Consider the following 21,025-nt stretch of genomic DNA (forward strand, 5'->3'; position numbering starts at 1 on the left):
AGCGTTTATCCAGCAGTGTTGCTGACAGAGAGGCTTCTGACCGGTACCATCACGTTGTGGAAGACTCGGATACATACACGCTGTACAGCCCGTTATCTGGAGCTGCTTTTTATGGAGTCACTTAGTTCCAATTAGGAGATATCAGAATGGTAGAGCGTACAATTACTTGTTGCCCTGCCTTGTGAGATGGGGCATGTACCCCGGGTGGGTCGGTGGCTGTGAATCAGAGCCCATACATGTCATGATGATCCTGGAAATGTTGATTTCATTTTGTGTGCTTAGTTGGCATTATTCTACCTCCACTTGGAGCGGCATAAGCTACAGATTTCAGCCATTTATCCATCACCTAAAGTTATCCATTTTAACTCATTTGTTTACTTACTACTTATTTATTTTCTGCAATCTTAATCGCAGCACACGGTGTTAAAATATGACACCTGACTAATGGGAAACCCAAGGCTAGTCCTTCTCTAATAGCTGGTCGTTGTTAGTTATTGTGACATTAAATATACTTCAAAGTCTCGCATTTTTAATACTATTTCCGTATTTTCCTGCTAAAAAACAACAATGGATTCGATGCTCCACTCTCTAGTAGCCACAGTAGAATCAGTTGTACCCTGGTAGGGAATCACTTTAAAACAACGGTTGCTTCCAACTTGCAGTTTTGTGTGGAAGAAGTTGACTGGCCTCTCCTCTAACTCCAACGAGTTCAGCCATGCTCATGTGACTGAACGGGCCCAAAGCCCTGTTCAAAACACGTGTGGAGAGCCTGTAGCAGCAGATTCATTCATGGTGTCAAAGTGAGATGTTTAGCTATTACATATGGACATAATGTGAAATATGGGCTATTACATTCACCAATATGAGTAATGGCAGCCAGAAGACGCGAGTGGCACGAAGACATTTTCCACTTGTCCTCATTAATGTTGTCCTCTCTGACTCATTGCATGTTGCATTAGTAAAACAGCTGCTTCATGACTGGAGGAAATGATTCAGTCTGCGAGATTCCCCCCTGCTGTGCCCGAAATGCAACATCATGCCTCATGTCAGAGGAGTTGTTTTTGAGAAACAGAAGTTACCCCTCAGTTATAACGGCTCCGTCTGCGTGCCCCTGTGATCGGGTAGAACATAGTTTACATCTTGTAACAGACGTGAAACCATTAAAGCAGAGACGGTGCATGTCAACACCTGGAGGGGAGAGGGGCTGACGTGAGGGGGGGGGCACAGAGACATCGGAGCGTTACGGACACACCATGACCCTGCTGGAAACATGGCGCTCCAGTATGCCAAATATGATTTATTCCGCTCCATTCAAACTCCAGCAGAGGATCTTGGATAATATGAACACAGTCAGACATCACAGACAACGCATGCACAGAAAAAGAGCAACAACAGAGGCGTGTGTGTGTGTGTGTGTGTGTGTGTGTGTGTGTGTGTGTGTGTGTGTGTGTGTGTGTGTGTGTGTGTGTGTGTGTGTGTGTGTGTGTGTGTGTGTGTGTGTGTGTGTGTGTGTGTGTGTGTGTGTGTGTGTGTGTGTGTGTGTGTGTGTGTGTGTGTGTGTGTGTGTGTGTGTGTGTGTGTGTGTGTGTGAAGATGTTGCAGTGTTGAAGGGCGCGCATTCCTGTGACATGTAATCTCTCGGCACAGTCTGTGGCAGAAGGAGGAGTTGTGTAAGGGGGGGGTTGGACATGTCGCTTGGTTGTAGCTTCATGTGTCTGACCTTTGGTCCATGTCCTGCTCGAGTTAACTCTTAAATGACTGTTTTTTGAGTAGTAAAGCCAAAGTGGGCTGGAAAACCGCTCTTGATATAATGAGTAAAATAATGAATCGGATGGAGAATGATAGACGGAAAATGAATCCGCCACAAGTCGGACATTCAAATGGATTTATACATTTAAAAGATGTTGGGAAATGGCATCATTACAGCAGTCGAATCAATGACAGGAAAAGCTGAAGAAAATAGAATAAACTACAAACTGATCCAGCATTAGAAATTACATCATCATACTAGATTAAAATGCCAAACGTTTCCTGCCTCCAGCTTTTGAAATTAAAAGATTTTCTGAAATGGAAATGAGTGTTTTTTCCCCGCTTATTTCTGTTTTAATTTGACTTAATTTATTCCTTTGTAACAAAAGAAAAAAGTGGTTGAAATGAATATGATTGCAGCCTGATTGAAATGGAGTGCATGGATGCGTTTGCTGCTGTGAAAATGGAAAGCCCAGCCTTTGCTCTTATGAAGACTCTTAGCTAGTTTACATTTCCCACTCCCAAACACATTGAACAACATCTGTGCGGGTTTTACTGCTGACCCCTGCTGACTGAGGGGTGGGATGGGAATGTGATTGACGGCAGCTTTCACATGGGTGGTCCCAAGAACAGGGCGACACAGCGCCTCTTTAATGGGGACACCTCGTAATGGGAAGCCAGTTGTATTGTCACAGGGCGTCAGGTGACCTCTGTAGAGCGTGACCTCTTAACCTTTGCATTCTTATTCCCCTTTGATGACATTCTACATTGATATGAAAGACAAATGAATATAAGTGCCGAGTATCAACCCTCAATACAAACGGGTATTAAAACATTATTAAGTAACGAATGCTTGGCCAGATCTGCTTACTTATCCTTTGATTATTTAATCTTGTTTTGATGTTTAGAAGGTACTTTGAATAGTTCATTTGAGTATTCGCCCAAACAGAACAATAACACAATTTATTCTATTCGACAGAAAACGAACCGGCAAATATTTTATATTTAATCATTTTTCATAGAAAGCTTTGAAAGCAGCCTGGCTGCTGGACATCAGTCGATCGGTTGCTCCGGACTGAAGTGTTCATTTAATGGATCAGCATGGATGATTCCTAATGACTTCATGGGACAAGAGGTAGACGTCGGATATAGAACCACCCAGTACATGATGATGTGAATAATAGTCATATAATAATAGTCATAATAGTGGCAGGTACATCAATAATATTGGCGCGACAGTTCAAGGATTTCAAATGATACATATTTCTTGTGATATATTTCTTATTAATGCCTCTTGTAAGGCAAGTTTATTTATATAGCACTTTTCAACACAAGGCAATTCAAAGTGCTTCATACAAATGAAAGACATTAAGAGCATAAAACACATTTAGAAACATTAAAAAGCAAAGATAATAAAACATGAATAGCACGGGTACATGAATACAAGTTACAGTGCCGTGTAAGATGTGAATAGCTCAATTACAAGCAGCGGCACTAAGAAAAGTCTTCAGCCTGGATTTAAAAGTATTAAGAGTTGCAGCGGACCTGCAGGTTTCTGGGAGCATGTTCCAGATATTTGGCAATATCCCAAACCAAATTCTCCCATTGCTCTACCCCGAGACCTCCTGTTTTAAGACTTCCCTCATGACTCTTTGGCCAAATAGTACAATTGTGCTAATTACGGTATATCTGTTGCTGCAAATCTATCGTGACACTAATAAAGTGTGCTCTCTACAGGGGCCGGTGTGTTTCTGCTCTCGTCTGCTGACAGCGAGCAGATCAGCTTTCTATTCGACTGCATCGTCAGAGGCATCTCCCCCACCAGGGGCCCATTTGGACTGCGGCCCATCCTGCCAGGTCAGTACCGGAGCTGTTTCACTGGAGAGGACATGAGAAACAACAGGGTGTCAGAGATCTATAGAGACAGGGAACGTTAAGTTGAAGCGCTATTATTTAAAGAGAAGGTGGGTCTTCGTGTGAGGCTCATTCAGTTAATGGAGTGCCTCGCTGTTGCCAAGGAATATGAGCAAACACTTAAGTCAACACTTGCCATTTAAACTGAATCGAAGTGTGCGCGGCTCCCCCCCCCCCCGGGGCCTCCAGGAACTGTCAGAGCTGCGACTGCTGCCTTCCTAGAATCCAACCCTTTTTGGCAGAACGAGTGAGACGATTCCTCCGCTGATGGATGTGCTTTGAAGTCACCAAATTGTGACTGACAGCTGCTTTTTATGTAATTGGGTTACCCTAAGCAGCCATTTATAACTGTAGTCAAACATCCTAACCCCTGACCTAAGTGTACCGGGGTGCATACAGGGCTTAGGGTCCCCTTATGCACCAGTGAGAGGAGGACTACTGTACTCACTGGGGGTAAGGCAGCACATTGAATTGTAGTCTATGTATAGTGGAGGGTATAGTGCCGGGGTGGGCTGCGTTCCAAATTGCCATTACGCTTTTCTTAACCTCGTGTTACAGCAGGGTTGTCTGGCAAGATTACAATTTGTCAAGGTGCCAGGCGCACTCCTTAAATGATAGACAATGACTCAATGTGTGGACATCATGATCTCCATTTGGTAATACTTGAAAAGGTAATAGAGTGGAATATTTCTGAACTTTCTGTGTAACGGTGAAGTTTGTTTTTATAACGAGCTTCAGCTGAGGCTCGTCCTCCGCTATTCCCCTGCCACCCATTGGGAAAACCCGACGGAGAGACTAGTGTACTTTCTAAAAGTTGTCTTCTTCACTGCAGTTCCTCTGGGATTTTGTAACATAATGCCAGGGCTGAAAGCGGAATAGAAAATGAATCCCTAATAGGATAATCAATTGTGTACAGATTGCAGCCTTCACCTGGCTCCAGACTCGCAATACTGAAGATTGGCTGCTTCTCTTTAGTTACGGGATTGAACGTGGGGTTTGGGTTGTTCAGCAGGAGAAGCTAATCTTTGGAAAAACATCAGTGTAGTCTCAGGGAAATTGTGTTTAGCGTTATTCACAATTTTCGGAGTTAATCCACCTATTAGTCAAATTATAACAACACACTGATAATGAAGAATAATAGAGCCTCTGTTCCTCCTCAACTTTGAAGTGAATCCTACTCTTGGGCTTAAGATGGGAGAAGAACTAAAGTAGTGACGAATCAACAGAGAGAATTATCACTCGACTTTAAAATCCTCGACTCTATGGAGAGTTGTCCTGTCTTCTTCTAAACATTGGTTTGATATTATTTTCAAATGTCTCTATTGACCATTTACATGCTTTTATTTTTCGTAATTTTACCAGCTTGGATGCCAGGTCTAATATTACTAAAGCTGTGAGACGTGTTCTGCTCTCCTGCTGTCCACTTTAACACTTTGATTTTCAACACACAAAAAGAAAGAATGCCACTCAACAGAGAGCTTGGCACGCAGCCGCGGGGCCTCGTGGATATTCTGGTTTTCACACATCTCGCCGCCCAATCACAGGTTGAGCTCATACTCCTATTATTGTGCTGCGTAGTAGAATAAATAGCAGGGAGGATGTCGAGGCGAGAGCGAGGAGTCAAAGACTTGTTTCACACCAGCAGAGCAGCCAAAGACTCCTAATCACTCCGAGCCTGTATGTAACCTCACCCACAGGATTCCACTGCTGCCCCCCCCTTCATATCGTACTCTGCCCCCCACCACTCTTGTGTCTCTCACTTTCTCACCCAGTAGTCTGTGTCTCTGTTCCTGACTACATTTCTCCGCCTCTGTTCTCATGAATTGCCTTGATGTGTGTCACCCTTCATGCTGTATGCTGTATCCACCTCTCTTTGCCTCTCATTACTTAACAAGTAATCAAGCCACAGGGAATACACATTTAAAATGGCTGCTTCAATATAAAGAGGAGATTGTATATAACTAGGATTTCTTTCAACCAAGTTCATTTTATATATGTAGCTAAGTTCCATTTGCTTCCAATCTTAATGCTAGGCTAAGCTAACCAACTGATGGCTATAGCTTCATATTTAACGTCAGATGAGTCGTATTTTCCAAAATGTCAAACTGTTCCTTTCAAACTAGTATTTTATAAACTATTTCATGATTGGTGATTACAATTCTATCCTCCTATAATTTGTTTTAGTGTCGGCGTATTTCCTCCTTATCTCATAACCGCAGACGTGACATACATGTAGGGAGGAGTGTTGTTTGCAGCAGCCAAAAGAATCCTATTTTGGTCAGAGAGGAGGAGGCGTTAGTCTAAAGGAGCTTAGCCAGGATAAGTAAGCCCGAGAAATTCATTGTGTGATAGGCCGGGACACCTGTCAGTCAAACGGATATTACCCCAGTCCTCTGATCTCTGGCTGTTCTTTGGTCATGCTGGGAGGCTGTTGGTTGCACAGGCAGACGTTCTTAAAAGGCGTGAGGGTGTCATATGAGACTGATGACTCTCACTCGGCTGGTTATCAAACAGCAGCAGTAAGTGGAGATGCTGTGGGAAACTTTGATTTCATTTTTCACAGCTTCTGAGTGCCAGCAGAGGCAGAACAATACCTTTTGGTTGCAGCCATGACAACCAGTGTGAAATGATTTATAATTCTTCTGGCACATTTTGTACTATTTGATTTACATGCCACACCGAGCCTTTGAAAGCACCAAGATACATTTTTATCCTAATGAAATTAAAATATGATTTAAAAAATCAAGTTATAATGAGAAAAACAATTTTTATTTAATCAGAACGCACTCGCTAGAATTTACAAGTATAATAGTAAAACATTTAATATGGTCCTCTAAACTACACTGTACATAGTGTTCCTCGGGACAAGTACATTTCCTGAACACATGACGCTTTATTAACTATTTGAATTGAAGAAAATTAAAATCAGCACATACTGTAAATGGTATTAACACTAGTATCACAAACAGCTACTTGTCTTCAAGATAAAGACAGGATTTCAAAAACATGCAACTTAATGAGACGAGGGACACAAGTGGCAAGGCTTACTAAACTAATATCAAGTTTTTCCCCAGTCTGTTTTTTAATTTGAGAACAGTGTTGTGTGCTGTAAGTCGATCCTCCACATGAAGGAATTCGGTGTCATTACCACGTCACTGCTGCGGGGTCGAGGGAAAGTATCGATCCAGTTTTAAAGTTGACCTTGGCGGTGGCGGGTACATGAGATCCTTGAACAGCACGAGCAGCAGAGCGCGTACCGATACAGCCACGTGGCAGCGCTAAAAATAACCCTGTATGTTGCATAAATACTGTCCCCTGTGTGACCCTCTTTACGTCCCTGTTATACTCATAGGCCAAATCATAGTACACAACACTCCTGGCAAAGTGCTTGTAAGTTAGTCTTTTCACTAACATCTTGTTGCTCACATATTATTATATTGTGAGTGAGACCCTTGTGGTTCAAAGTGTCCCTTGTTGTTGTTGTTGGATGTGTTTCCACAGCTGTGCCTCAGAGTCCTCAGCGGCGTCTCTTTTGATCCCACGTCTCAGTGACAGTAGCAAGACATGCTAAACTTACCGTGTCGTCACTTATTTACTTTGACTGCGCTAATTTAAGGTCTGCTGTTTTAAGTCTGTAGATTTCTATATATATATAAATTAAGCCTTTGTGACTTACTCGTTGATGTTCTCCATACAGACCCCAGTGGCAGTCAGACGAATTCGGAGGAGAAGTTGAACCATGACGCCCAGGAGCTGGAGAAACGGCTGAGCATGCTCTCTCACCGGAGCAGCACAGGTATAGCATGTTACTGTGGTTTAAAAGTTGGAACTGAAGCTAAAAGTACTCTGCTCTGAATATATCCCTACATTTAATAACCATCCCAAAGCACACATAATCATTCTTTCACTGCAGTGATCTCTGTTCCACACCTAAACATAATGATGCTGCCCTTAAAGGTGGGGTAGGTAAGTTTCAGAAACCGGTTCGAGATACGCTTTTTGTTATATTCCATGGAATGCTCTTAACATCCCGATAGCAATGAATATCTTAAGTGCTTTGACAACAAATCCATAAAAAAATGTCATCTGTAGAAGCCGTAATACTGTAAAAAGTACAACCAATCCGTTTAGCCGGGCCGGCTAAACGGATTGGTTGGCCTACCTGCCTGTCAGCCTTTCATCGGGGCACAAACTTATCTCGTGCCCTCATTGGTCATGTGCGCGTTCGTGTGTGTTGGAGGAGGGGCTCTATAAGGAAGTGGCAGATTTTCTCCGGTTGTGTATTTTCAAATTCTTGCGATCTCGAGCCGGTTTCTCAAACTTACCTACCCCACCTTTAACATTTCAATTAAGTTAGCAGAATCGTCAGTTCTCTTACATGTGATGTATTATTCATGTTATGTTATGGATACAAGTGACAAGATAAATGATATTGTGATGCTTTATCTATGCTTAAATGATTATAAAAAGTTGTTTTGTTACAGCTGTTGAATACATTCATCAAAGTGTCATTAATGTTGTGTGTCTTGGCAGTGTCGTACTGTGCGTCTGCCGGGGGGGACGACCGCAGCATGTCCGGCTCCTCGGACGCTTCAGACACCAGCCAATCAGAGAGCAGCATGAGCAGCCGGATGGCCATTTGGACTGAGCCGTCCTCCAACCCATCTGAAAGCGTCGGCCATGTTGGAGCTAAACTGGCGTTACAGAGCATGGAGAAGCTCTCCGTCACCCAGGGGGGGGTGACCCGGCCCGCCCCCAAGACCCCCCGGCCGCTCCAGGAGATCGGCCGTCAGAGCTCCTCTGACAGCGGCATCGCCACCGGCAGCCACTCCTCCTACTCGGGGAGCTTCTCCTCCTACACAGGCAGCCTGGACCTCCCCCCCGGGGAGGACTTCGGCTCTGTGTTCAGCCTGCCCCCCCACTTGGCTCAAGACCTGAGCCCCTGTACTTGCTCCACTGCACCTGCACATGAATACCGAACACCTTCATCACTGAGGTATCTGTACGACAGCCCCAGGAGTGTGCTACAGGAGGGGGGTGGGGGGGCCACGGCCAGAGACAATGAACCCTCCACGCTAACTAAGGACGCTACTGCCTCGCCAGACCCAACAACAGACTCAGCACAGGGGGATCAAAGCAGCGCCAAGACCCCCGAGGGTCACTCGGAAAACACTGACACACAGTCAACAAATGTACAACTAGACGGCCCCTCAGAGGAGAGCAAGAAAACCAAGGTGACGCCCTCTAGTGACACATCGGCCCCCAAAACCATTGTGACCATCTGCTCCGTTTGTGGTGGATTTAAGGTAAGCAGAAATATATTTATGTTGTTTATGTCGTTCTTCTGCCAGCTCAGATATAAGTAAACTTATATTCTCGTCATCAGTCTGTTTGCCTCAAAACGTACCTTTTTCAAAGAGAGCCACAGGATTCAAATGTTCTCCTGAGTACACTCTGCTGTATAACTCCTGTTGTACAGCAGCTTGTGTGAGCAGGCGCTCTCCTCCCTGTATCATCTGTTCCATCGCCCACTGTCAATATGACCTTTGCGTTCGGTGTCAAAACAACCTGCAGTCTCTTGGTCCGTCTGTTTAACAAGTGAGCCTTTCAGCAGCTCATTTAGTTTGACTCTGTCCCTGTATCAAGCTGATTAAGACCTTGTGAGTGCCGTTATTCACTTCCTCTACATCCATTTCATTTCTTGATTCAAAACTGTTAGGCAAAAGGTTTGTGTTATCTCCAAACTGAATGTCGTCCAAATGTATGTAGGGCTTTTATACCAACGATAAATAGGCTTTAAGGTAAAACATCAATCAATCAATGTTTATTTATATAGCCCAATATCACAAATGTTACATTTGTCTCAGTGGTCTTCACAGTGTGTACAGAATATCAGTATGACAATACGACACCCTCTGTCCTTAGACCCTCTGTTCTTAGACCATCACATCGTACAAGGAAAAACTTCCAAAGAAAACCCAGTTTAAAGGGAACATGGGAGAGACCTCAGGGAGAGCAACAGAGGAGGGATCCCTCTCCCAGGACGGACAGACGTGCAATAGATGCCGTGTGTAAATTGAAAAGATAATACATTTGCAACATAGGTAGTCCAGATGTTTGGAAATGCATGTGTGTATAATAAGAAGATGAATCCACAAGGATATCCATCCAGGACCGATGATCCAGGACCACAGCCACGACTCAAGATCCAGGGCTCGCGATCCAGGACACAGGACCGCAGGATCATCCATGACTCCGGATCCCGGCGTATATAGACACCAAAAAGAAAGAAATGTGGGGAAGCTGGGTTAATCGGAACATGAGTGTACACGGGTACAGACAGAGAGAAGGAAGAAGTAAGATGTCCCCCGACAAACTAAGCCTATATCAGCAAAACTAGGGGCTGAATCTAATCAGCCCTAACTATAAGCTTTATCAAAAAGGAAGGTCTTAAGCGCACTCTTAAAAACGGATGAAGGGTGTCTGCCGCCCGAACACAAACTGGAAGCTGATTCCACAAATGTGGAGCTTGATAAGAAAAGGCTCTGGCTCCCATTGTACTTTTAGAGACTCTAGGAACAACCAACAACCCTGCATTCTTGGAACGCAATGCCCTAGTAGGACAGTAGGGGATAATGAGTTCTTTAAGGTAAGAAATGGAAATCGGGTCTAAGATACATGTTGATGGTTTAGAAGAGAGAATCATTGAATGTAATTGTTCAAGGTTAATGGCTGAAAAGCATTCTAGTTTACTATCTAGTGTAATATTAGAACTTACGATTCCGGGAGCTGTTGATAACACTATACTGGTCGAAGGCAAGAGGTCATTAATTTTGTTTCTAAGAGTAACAATTTTATCGTTAAAAAAGCACATAAAATCATTACTACTGAGTGCTATGGGAATAGAAGGCTCAATGGAGCTGTGGCTCTCTGTCAGCCTGGCTACAGTGCTGAAAAGAAATCTTGCATTATTCTTATTCTCATCTATTAATGAAGAGTAGTAGGCTGCTCTCGCTTTACGCAGTGCTTTCTTATATTCATTGAGAGTAATATGCCAAATTAAACGAGATTCTTCAAGTTTAGTGGAACGCCATATCGTTTCAAGTTGTCTCGACTTTTGCTTTATTTTGCGGGTTTCGGCATTATGCCATGGAGCTAATCTATGTTGTTTTATTTTCTTCTTTTTCAAAGGAGCAACATAATCTAATTTTATTCGCAGCGCATCTGTAGCACTATCAACAACATGATCAATTTGGGGTGGTGTACATTTTGTATAAGTTTCCTCCCCTACATGCAGACATGCTATCGAGTTAAGTATTGGTGGAATCTCTTCCTTAAATTTGGTTATAGCACTAACAGATAGGTTTCTGCTGCAGGAGCTTTTGACTAATGCTTTGTAGTCTCGTAATAATACTTCAAAAGTTACTAAGAAATGGTCGGATAAAGCAGGATTATGCGGTTCGACTAATAAGGTCGAGAGTGTGATTTATAGCAGTGGGTTGGTTTATTTACACTCTGACAGAAACCAACAGAATCTAATATAGAGTTAAATGCAACAGTAAGGCTATTTTTATCATCGTCAACATGAATATTAAAGTCACCTACGATAATTACTTTGTCTGTTTTAAGAACCAAAGTTGATAAAAACTCAGAGAATTCTGATAAGAATTCTGAATAAGGACCTGGTGCACGATACACTGTAACAAATACGATTGGCTGCAAAGTTTTCCAGGTCGGATGCGTAAGACTAAAAATGAGGCTTTCAAAGGAGGTATAATTTAATGTTGGTTTAGTATTGATAAGTAAACTTGAGTCAAAGATTGCTGCAACTCCACCTCCTCGGCCCGTGCCTCGAGCAATATGAGTGTTGATATGGCTGGGTGGAGTGGCCTCATAAAACATCTCCATATTAACCATTCTCCAAGGTAGGTCATGGTGTTCTGGAGATGTCTCCTTCATTCATATTTGTTTGAGGGCAGGGACTAATAATCATTTTCATTATGGGGATTTTGTGCTGAATCGTTTGGTCCATAAAATGACAGAAATGACAGAAATGACTTACACATGCCCATAAACATTTTGTAATTCCAAGTTCACATATTGAAATATTTTGTTTTGAGGTGCCAACAATTCAAAACCCAAATATATCTAGATAAATAAATGTCTAAGAATATAGGCAAATATTCACATTTGCATTGCTGAACCCAGAGGTTAAAAAAAAACATTAAATCTGCTATAAAAATAGTTAACGACTAATTTTCTGAAAATCACTATTACAATAATTTACTTATTGTTTCAACTTTACCTTGTTTTTTGATGTTTATGATGAATAGTCTTACATCATAAACACCTGTTTTATATTTTTCGGTGTAGTGTAATCGATGTAATTCAGTAGAAACCTGACACATATTATTAAAGCGTATTGCATGAGTTTTGAGGCCGATATTAAACTATACTTTATTTGGAAATCCTTATCAATACTTCTTTGTCCTGTGTTTCCATATCAGCTGTGAGTTTAGAATACTCCAAACATATAGCCCCCCCTGCTGGCAGTGCATTTAGGTAAAAAGGCAAACAGTAATGGATTACCTGAACAAAATGTCTCGTTTCCTTTGTTTCCCTCCAGCCAGTCCTCAGTGTAATGAATGAAGCATGAGTTCATCAGACAGCAGCAGTGTGGGAGGCATTCACCACACAGTCCGCCCTGTAGTGTTAATGGGCTCACAGTTAAAGGAAAACATATCTACGTATATATTGCCTATTAATCTAACAATATAATACATTGTAACCCCTGTATCATGACACGTTTCATGTTGCCAGATCTTGTGAAGTGGGGGGGTAGGTGTAGTATAGAGCAGTGGTTCCCAAACTTTTTGTGCCCAAGGCACACCAAAGGACAAGTAAAAATCTCAAGGCACACCTATTGTGCAAAATAGCCCTTATAACACGTGTTATCACTGATATCATGTAAAATATCTGTAAATGTGCATAATTATTTACTAATGCCAAATAAAATGTGACAAAGACAACTATATTACTCATGAAATATTTATTAACGAAATATTTCAGAAATTAATTTGAAACGTTATCAAATTAGGCTTCATCAAAGCAGCAACACACTCATTTAAACCAGACAGGTCACAACATTAAAAATGAGACAAAGGAAATTCAGCACAGAGAACTGTCAATGCAAGGAAGCTGCATTGGCCATGGTCCTGAACTACAAATTATAAATGTAACATTTCAGCAGAGATGGGGTCGTTACTAAAAAAAGTAATATATTACATATTACATATTACTTTAAAAATGTAAAAGAAGTAATATATTACACTACTTCGTTACTCTCTACATAAAGTAACTCGTTACTTTACTCGTTACTTTACTCGCAGGGCCGGCCCGCCCCTCCCTGCAGGCAGATCACGCAGACTGCTAAAGTTTCAAATGTTCTCTTTAGTTCAGTTTCCATTGTCGCATAAGACTGATCCAGATCCTGAATGTTTTCCTATCTGACCATGGCTGTCCTCTGTCTCCTACTATCTGTATATTTTGCGCAGTCTATCTCTGCTCACTCTGTTGCGTCGGCATGTTCTCCTGCGTGTTGGCCATGTGTTGCACTGGAACCAGACACCGCAAAGACTTCAGCCGAGCACGTACGAACTGCGCATGCGTGAGTGGCAATACCTCTCCTTACCAGCAGGTGGCGGTAGTGTGTATTCGTCATTCAAAACAGGCAACAACCGGAAGACAGAGAAGAAGAACAGACTGATATAAACAAACAACAAATAGCGTGTGCGGTAGCTCCACCTTAGCATGTGTTCTTTGCAGGTGCTTGTTGAGGTTTGACGTGGTGTTTACAGCAGTGGATAACAGCTGCTGGCCTGGACACAATTTGCACCTCACCGTCACATTCCTGTCTATTCTTCGGATGAACTCAAAATAATGGGCATACCTCCACCCCTCGAGAGTTATCGCTGACTCAGCCATGTGTATGCAGCACTGCACGTGGAGATGTGGACGCGCAAGTCGCGCAGATTACGTACATATAAACCTACAAAGTACTGATATAGTAAATTAATTTATTTTTATTTTTGTGTAGTTGTATATTGCAATAATAAGGTATGGTTGTCACAAAATCCCACGGCACACCCGGACTTGCCTCACGGCACACCAGTGTGCCGCGGCACACCGTTTGGGAACCACTGGAGGGATGGGATTGAATTAATCCAAACTGTTGTGCAGCCTAAATTGTCTTCTGGACTGTATTGTCAAGTTCTTGCTTGATTTGCGGGACCAGCGTTGCAGTCGGGAAGAAAAGCAATGTGGAGCGGCACCTCACCGCACACTTCATAAGGAGTGTGACCGTGATGTTCCTTCTGGCAGAATCTACAACACATCAGCCCCATTGAACACCGCCTAGTCATGCCAGCCTGTACAGCACATGAGGGGCAGAGTTTTACTCGGTGTGTGTTGCAACTTGCATATTTATTTATTGGACATGTCCCCCCCACTTTTCGAAATCCCGTTTGTGTCCCCCCACTTTACAAATATGTTTATTATTATTTGTTAACGCAAGCCGTCATCACCACGGAGGAGCACACAGCCTCAGAGAGAGAGCGAGAGAGCACACCTTTATCTATTTAATATAGCCTAGTTGTAAAAAATAAAGTAAGAAATCATTCCAATGTGTACTATAAGACAGTAAAAAAAGAAAAAAAACTGTTTAAAAGGGGAGTGATTAGTAAAATATGCATAAATGAAAAGATAGAATGCTAACTAGGTAACATAAGATGTGAATAAACAAGTTTAATTGGTTGTGATATTCTAAAGATGTTTGGATTATTGAAAAGTATACAGCTCCCTTTCATCTGAGTGTTGAGAGCTGTATCCATACATTCATGTTGTGCTCGAAGTGCACCAGATTGATGCATTTCACTTTAACATGTAAAGTGCATGCCCCCGGACCCCCCAGAGGATGTGAGGTCCACCCCCAAATAAAGCAGGTTAAAATTGCATACATTTTCTTTTAGTAAACACTGCAAACGGGTCCCACAGACCCAAAGAGCACACAAAGGTTAAAGGTAAGCCGATAATAATGTAAACATGTGCTAAATATTTAATAAGTAAAAGTAGCTCACGACTTGTTTTATTTTTTGAAAGTAGCTCTCATCCTAAAAAAGGTTGGAGACCCCTGCTCTAGTACTACATGTTACAGCTGAAAGTACTCCCAAGTAGCGTGTGCTTAACAACACCATGCCCAGCTGTTATTGGAAACATATTTTGCCTTTTTTTAATATGAAAAGTTGGTATTTGTGATTGTGAACCATTTTTCCAAATGAATATCTTCACTTGGACCAAACCGATTGTCAGAGAGTCCGTGAAAGCGCTGAGAGATGGATCGACGCTCTGTTGGTTTTTCTCTTTTCTTATGGGATTGATGCCAGTTGAATAAAATGGAGATCATTTACAGCCTTTTCCTTCAAAAGGCCCCACGTCTAAACACCAATGTATGCAGGCTTTGACGAGAAGAGGATACTTCATTATTCATCTAATCAACACAGTTTGCATTAAGAATCTCATTTCTGTAATTCTCTGGTTTTCCTCACAGGGAACGCCGTACATCCCAGTTAGCGGTCCAGCAGCGCCTGCCATACCAGGTGCGTGAAATCAGTCAAATATTCCATACACACAAGAGGTTTCTCAATACTCAAATGTCCCCTCCTCGACTCCTCGGTCCTCCGGTAGTGACCCGGAAATGAATTTCAGCGCGCCATGTAGAAGGACATCTAATTTCTCTAAATGCACATCGAGGAGGCTCTCTGGAGGAGCTCTAACCGAGGAGACACTCATGCATCCTCCACGGATGCATTTCCGGGAACGGTGGAGGCGTGACGCACGGCCGGACTTATCTCAGCCAATCACAGCTCTGCATGCATCCCTTGGATATTATATTGGTAACTGCTTTCATCGCAACGCGATGTTTACAGTGAGAACAGCTGTGAGGTCCGTGCAGAAAGCAGAGCAGTGTGTATAATATATATCACTCAGTAGAACAGGCCTACTCTCTGTATTTGCTTTAGTTTAGTAGATATCTACAAACAAAGAGTCGATATTTTTCTAAAACCATTTAGTGCTTCACAATAAAATACACAACGGCTGTAGCCTGATTATGCTTTAGGAGCAGTAGGTGTGTGTGGTGTAGGTGTGTGTGTGTGTGGTACAGTGTGTAGATGTGTGTGTGGTACAGTGTATAGGTGTGTGTGTGTGTGTGTGTGTGTGTGGTACAGTGTGTGGTACAGTGTGTAGGTGTGTGTGGTACAGTGCGTAGATGCGGCGGACAGACGGGTCTCAGTTGGTTTGGTGTCCTATGCTTACTTTTAATACTTGTAAAACCTTTGGCCCGTAAATTCAATTCCCCATTTCAGCGACCAGAGAGGGGGGGGGGGATATATCCAGTCTCTGATTGTGTTACGTTTTTATGAGAGTGCTCTCTTACTTGTTTGATTCTGAAATTGTATATATTTATATAAATATATGTGTGTGTGTGTATGTCCGCATCTGTAGCCTGTTATTGTCTCATTAGACCGCACTGTCAATGAATCAAAGTAAATATATAAGTCATCATGAACACATCTGTCCATCAGACAGAGGGCTGCTGTGCCTCCTGTCATCATTAATGGACGTCTCTTTAAAATGACCGCTCAGAGGAGAGGAGTTCTCATTTCTCTAACCGCCTGCTGCTTCCACTCCTCTCTCCTCGGTTCCTCGGTCCTCCGCTCGCATCTCCTGTGGGCGGCACCAAGCTCGAGGAGGGGACATTTGAGTATTGAGAAACCTCTACAGCATGCATTGATCCTTGCCTGCATGAACAGAGTTGATGCATGTTTGATAATAAACATTCATCATCAGCTCCCTAATTTGATTTTGAGCAGAAATCAAATGGTATTGAGGGTGCATTGCCTCCAGAACATCATATCTTCAACCCAGCAGATCAAAGTGCTGACAAATCACCATGCAGTCCATGCGCTAATGCAGCGAGGAGAAGTCTGGAGAGACGGTGTGCCTCTCCCGGCCCTGGAAGCTGCCCCCGCTCAGAGACGCCAGCAGTGAGGACGAGTGAGGATTCACTGCTGCCAAGGAAGGGAAGAGAGAAACTAGCCAGTCTGCTTGCTGAGCTGTTGGGCTCTCCGGAGGCCAAGACTAACAGCCTGAACCTCTATGAGTCAATGAGCCCTAGATTTGGAAATGAGCTCAAATCTGCACCAAATAGCCCCTGTGTCCCGACTGAGCCACAGCCAGGCAAGAGACATGCCATCTATGAGAACTGTTTAAAGTGTCGAGCGGACCACTGCCACCCCCCTCCACGGGTCGCACCTGCTGAAATGTTCCGCAACAGGAACACTTTAACCTCCCAACCCTTTCCAACTGGCCTGAAGAATAGCCAAGAGCAGGAAGCAGCTGCTGATGAGGAAGCGCTCCATCAGACTCCCAGCGAGAGATCACAGATCCAGGGTCAGCACGAAGAGATAAATGTTCCCACAGTGGCCAGTGAAGGTAAGAGGCCTCTTCTCCAGTCTCCTCTTCTCCAGTCTCCTCTTCTCCAGTCTCCTCTTCTCCAGTCTCCTCTTCTTCAGTTTCCTCTTCAACTCACAACAAAGCCTCTACGATTTATTCGGTGTCCTTTTCCTCTTCAGCCCTTTTGAAGTCGATCTCTTTGTTTCCTACTTTTTGTTCTCAATTTTTCCGCCTGGCTTGCTTTGTTGAATGAACTGCTTGTTTTCTCTCTTCACTCTGATGATTCCTTTTGTTGTGTTGCTTGTCCAACTGAGCTCTTGAGGGTTGTGAAGTATGCAGTATAGGCTCTCTTATGAAAGCTTTAAAACGAGTGTTAAAGTTAACCTAATCACAAGCTGCCAAGTTGGTCTGAAAAGAAAAGTGTAGTATAGTAAAATACGGAAAACGAAAAACTGCATAATATAGAATGTTGAAATTATGCACAAATAGCATGGTTAAGTGTGTCGAAAATGTGCAAAAAGCGGCATTGGATAGTATGTCGTGAATATTCAAAATTATGTCATAGTATATTGAAAAAAAGCCGTAGTATAGTATGTCAAAAATATGCAAAGAAAACACTTAGTATGGGTAAATTAGATTTTTGTTTAACGTGTTTCTAGGACAAGTAATGGCACTACACTGTTTGCTTCGGAAGGGATTCTTTCTCCCCATGTGTAATAGTTGTTTTATTGTGAGATGAGCTTTTGTTTGATTCGTTTGGACAAATGTGTACCCAGGAAGCACTTTCTCTGACTTGATTCACAAGATGGTTTAGGAAAGTACAATGTGGGATTAATTTGTTTCCTGGCATTGGCACAAGCAGTTGAAAGGCTTATTTAAAACACTGTTTTTCTCTCCCACCAGACAAAAGGCTTAATAGCAAAGAGGAGCGACGCAGAGCTGATCCTGCTTATGAGATCATGGAGAGGAACTCTGAGGTAGGCCAATCAAAACTCTCTAATCGGCTTTACACTATCGACCACTCGCACACGTCCACTCTGTGGGTTCAGCCAAACGTGTTGGGAAGTGTCTGATATGATGCGATTAACTCTTGTTTTAGAAAAGGCTAGAGTTATATCTGTAATTGAACATTTTGTAAGCTCTGTACTTAATATATTTAGTGTTAGGCAAAAGGAAGAAAAGTCAAGCAGCAAGAGATACACTTTTGGATCATACGACCTCAAGCGTAAACTGTTGTCGTAGCAAGATTCATTGACTAATCGGCATAGTTTTAGTTTGAGCATTTACTGACTCAAAACCAGGTAAAGCACCAACGCTAACATTGTTGATTAATTGTTTTATTTATGTACATTTACAACATTTTGGTTGTGTCTCTTAGAAACGAGGCAAATCTGCTGATTAATGCTTTTTAGTTCACTAAAACGATTCAATGTCAAATGAGTGTGAACAGAGACAATGCAGACAACAGCAGTGGGACATACATTTTCATTTGATCAGATGTGAAAACAATAACATATTGGCCATCAGCTGTCCTTCTCTCTAAATATGAACTACAGTCGTATCAGTGGACCCCTTTCGCCCTAAAGGAGTCACTCTTTCTGTGCAGAGGGCCTCAATGAGACCGAAAGCAATGTGGCTGCACTCCACCACCAACGGTCATCCCATAATAGCTGTTCTCACAGAGGTTGCTTGGTTATCCATCCATGCTGATGAGTCGTTGCGGACAGTGTTAGACGTACCGTAGCCCGGAGCTCTCAGTGAATTTCTGCGTCTGTATATTAATACTCCTAATGTGTACCCTTCCTCTGTATACATATGACACATTGTGCATATTCTGATCAAGAGTGCTCTGTGTCTTGCAGGCAGAAGAGAAAAGCAAGTACGAGCTGATGGGCAGCTACAGTCAGCAGAGGCTGCTGCAGGAGACTGAAGGTGAGACCATTGTCAGTTTTCAGCTGTGCATTGGCCCGGCCTCTTACAGTAACCAGGAGCCACTTATATAAAGCCAATAGATGTATGAGTGTTATGCCGTGTTATGCATGCCCTCCAAAAAGGAAATGATACCGTTTCCAAACCTAACTGTGCCGTAGCCTACAAGTCATTGAAATGTCTGTGAGTTTTGGCTTTACGCTGTGCACGCTCCCGCGAGGTGCAGCAGCCATGCATAACACGGCGCATGTGAACTGCCCCCCCTCACCGGCCCCCCCGTCAGAGTTGTGAAAAGGCCGACGGGTAATTCTGGATTTTGACAGAAGTTTTAAGATCCTGTCCGTCAAAATGACGGGCAGCGAAAAAGTCTAGCGCAAGCTCTGGTGTCAGTCAGGTGCATTATGAATAAATCAAATGAAGCATGAAGTGTCTGAAATGGCACACAACCAGGAACACTTATTGTCAATACGCATAATGTCTACTTGACTTTATTCAGGTTAATGGACTGACACTGACAGGAAGCTGTCTTTATTGCGCAGTAACATTCCAAACAAAGTGGCGCGAGGGTCTAAACAAGAGAAAAACAAAAACCCACTCTTTCCACCAGTATGCGTTTGACCTTTTATTTCCAAAGCAAACATTCAATAGCCCATATCCATATATTATTTGATGCGTGCGGTCGACAACAATTGTCCTTCTCCAGCTCACTCCCCCTCCATCTATCACAAAGTGCGCAGGTAAAAGCAACCGATATAACCACACAAATCCAATGACACGCCCACCACCTATAGTGACTCAAAAACAGGTACCGTAACAAACTCATAAAATACTTCACATGTGGCTCCTCCAGTCTTCATGGAGAACATAGCACACCGTGCTGCAGAATGTCTGGAGCCAACAGATCAGGGTCGGAGTTGGGATTCATCAGCAACAACCAAGAAATGCATTTACAAAAACATCAAATGCTTCTTTTAGTAGATTACACATCATTCATATTGCTCTTAGGAATAGAGGTTTGAGTTTTTGTTGAGGGGTACCTGGGCCCCACTTACAGTGAAGGAGTAGCAAGCCGATTGGCCGATGCAGAGCGAAGTGCTGGAGTGTACGGTTAACCATGTCCTGAATGTAGGAAGGGCCTGAGCCACTGACAGCGCGGGAGGCCAGGACCAGTTAGTGTGGGAGAACTTAGGGAGGTTGGAGACCAGTCGGCTGCAGTAGATGATAAGAGCCTGGACCAGGGCCTGTGTTGCCTTCTGGGTCAGGGGACGGATCCTTCTGATGTAGCAGAGAGAGTATCTGCAGGGACAGAATGCAGCAGCAGTCACTTCAGTCATTTGTGTTGACATTATTATAATTCAGAATAAAAGCCTCAGGTCATCGTGTAGTGGAGGGCTCACTGCAGCTGGAACACTTATTAATCAATCTGCATGTTATGTAAACCTTCCACTGGAGTTATGTAAGACCCCATTGTGTCAGGGGACGCTCGGCCACTTGGGCATCCCTCAGCCTGCAACATGCCCTCAGTCTAATGCACACCTGCTGAGGAGTCCCAGCTGCTGTCACCACTGTTACAAGCTGGCTCTGCTTGCAACATAAGGACAGCAGTTCCACACCGGGGTTTCCCAAAACAATCATTTATTTTATGCAACACAGTGGTTACAAACAACAATAAAACAGAACCTGCACCGAGCAGGGCAGCTGAGAGAGAGCGAGAGCCTGTTCTGCAGCCCTCTTATATCCTGGGTCCCATCACTGCTGATTACAACAAACACACAGGTTACAGCTGCACCAACTGGTGGACACACACACACACACACACACACACACACACACACACACACACACACACACACACACACACACACACACACACACACACACACACACACACACACACACACACACACACACACACACACAC

General features: G+C 43.2%; 1 protein-coding gene across 2 annotated transcripts in view; it reads left to right on the forward strand.

The window, feature by feature from the left end:
- The window catches only part of LOC117463364 (protein Dok-7-like), a 40,692-nt gene that overhangs the window by 5,750 nt on the left and 13,917 nt on the right, over positions 1-21,025 (forward strand). The window contains exons 5-11 of one of the 2 annotated variants that reach the window (XM_034105566.1): positions 3,487-3,606; positions 7,361-7,459; positions 8,197-8,969; positions 15,269-15,317; positions 16,651-17,214; positions 18,079-18,152; positions 19,038-19,107. In XM_034105566.1, coding sequence (XP_033961457.1) covers positions 3,487-3,606; positions 7,361-7,459; positions 8,197-8,969; positions 15,269-15,317; positions 16,651-17,214; positions 18,079-18,152; positions 19,038-19,107 — 1,749 coding nt within the window. The remainder of the gene's footprint in view (positions 1-3,486; positions 3,607-7,360; positions 7,460-8,196; positions 8,970-15,268; positions 15,318-16,650; positions 17,215-18,078; positions 18,153-19,037; positions 19,108-21,025) is intronic. The other variant, XM_034105567.1, reaches the window with a different exon arrangement.

This window comes from Pseudochaenichthys georgianus, chromosome 18 (genome assembly GCF_902827115.2).
Source record: "Pseudochaenichthys georgianus chromosome 18, fPseGeo1.2, whole genome shotgun sequence".
In the NCBI taxonomy this organism is placed as follows: Eukaryota; Metazoa; Chordata; class Actinopteri; order Perciformes; family Channichthyidae; genus Pseudochaenichthys; species Pseudochaenichthys georgianus.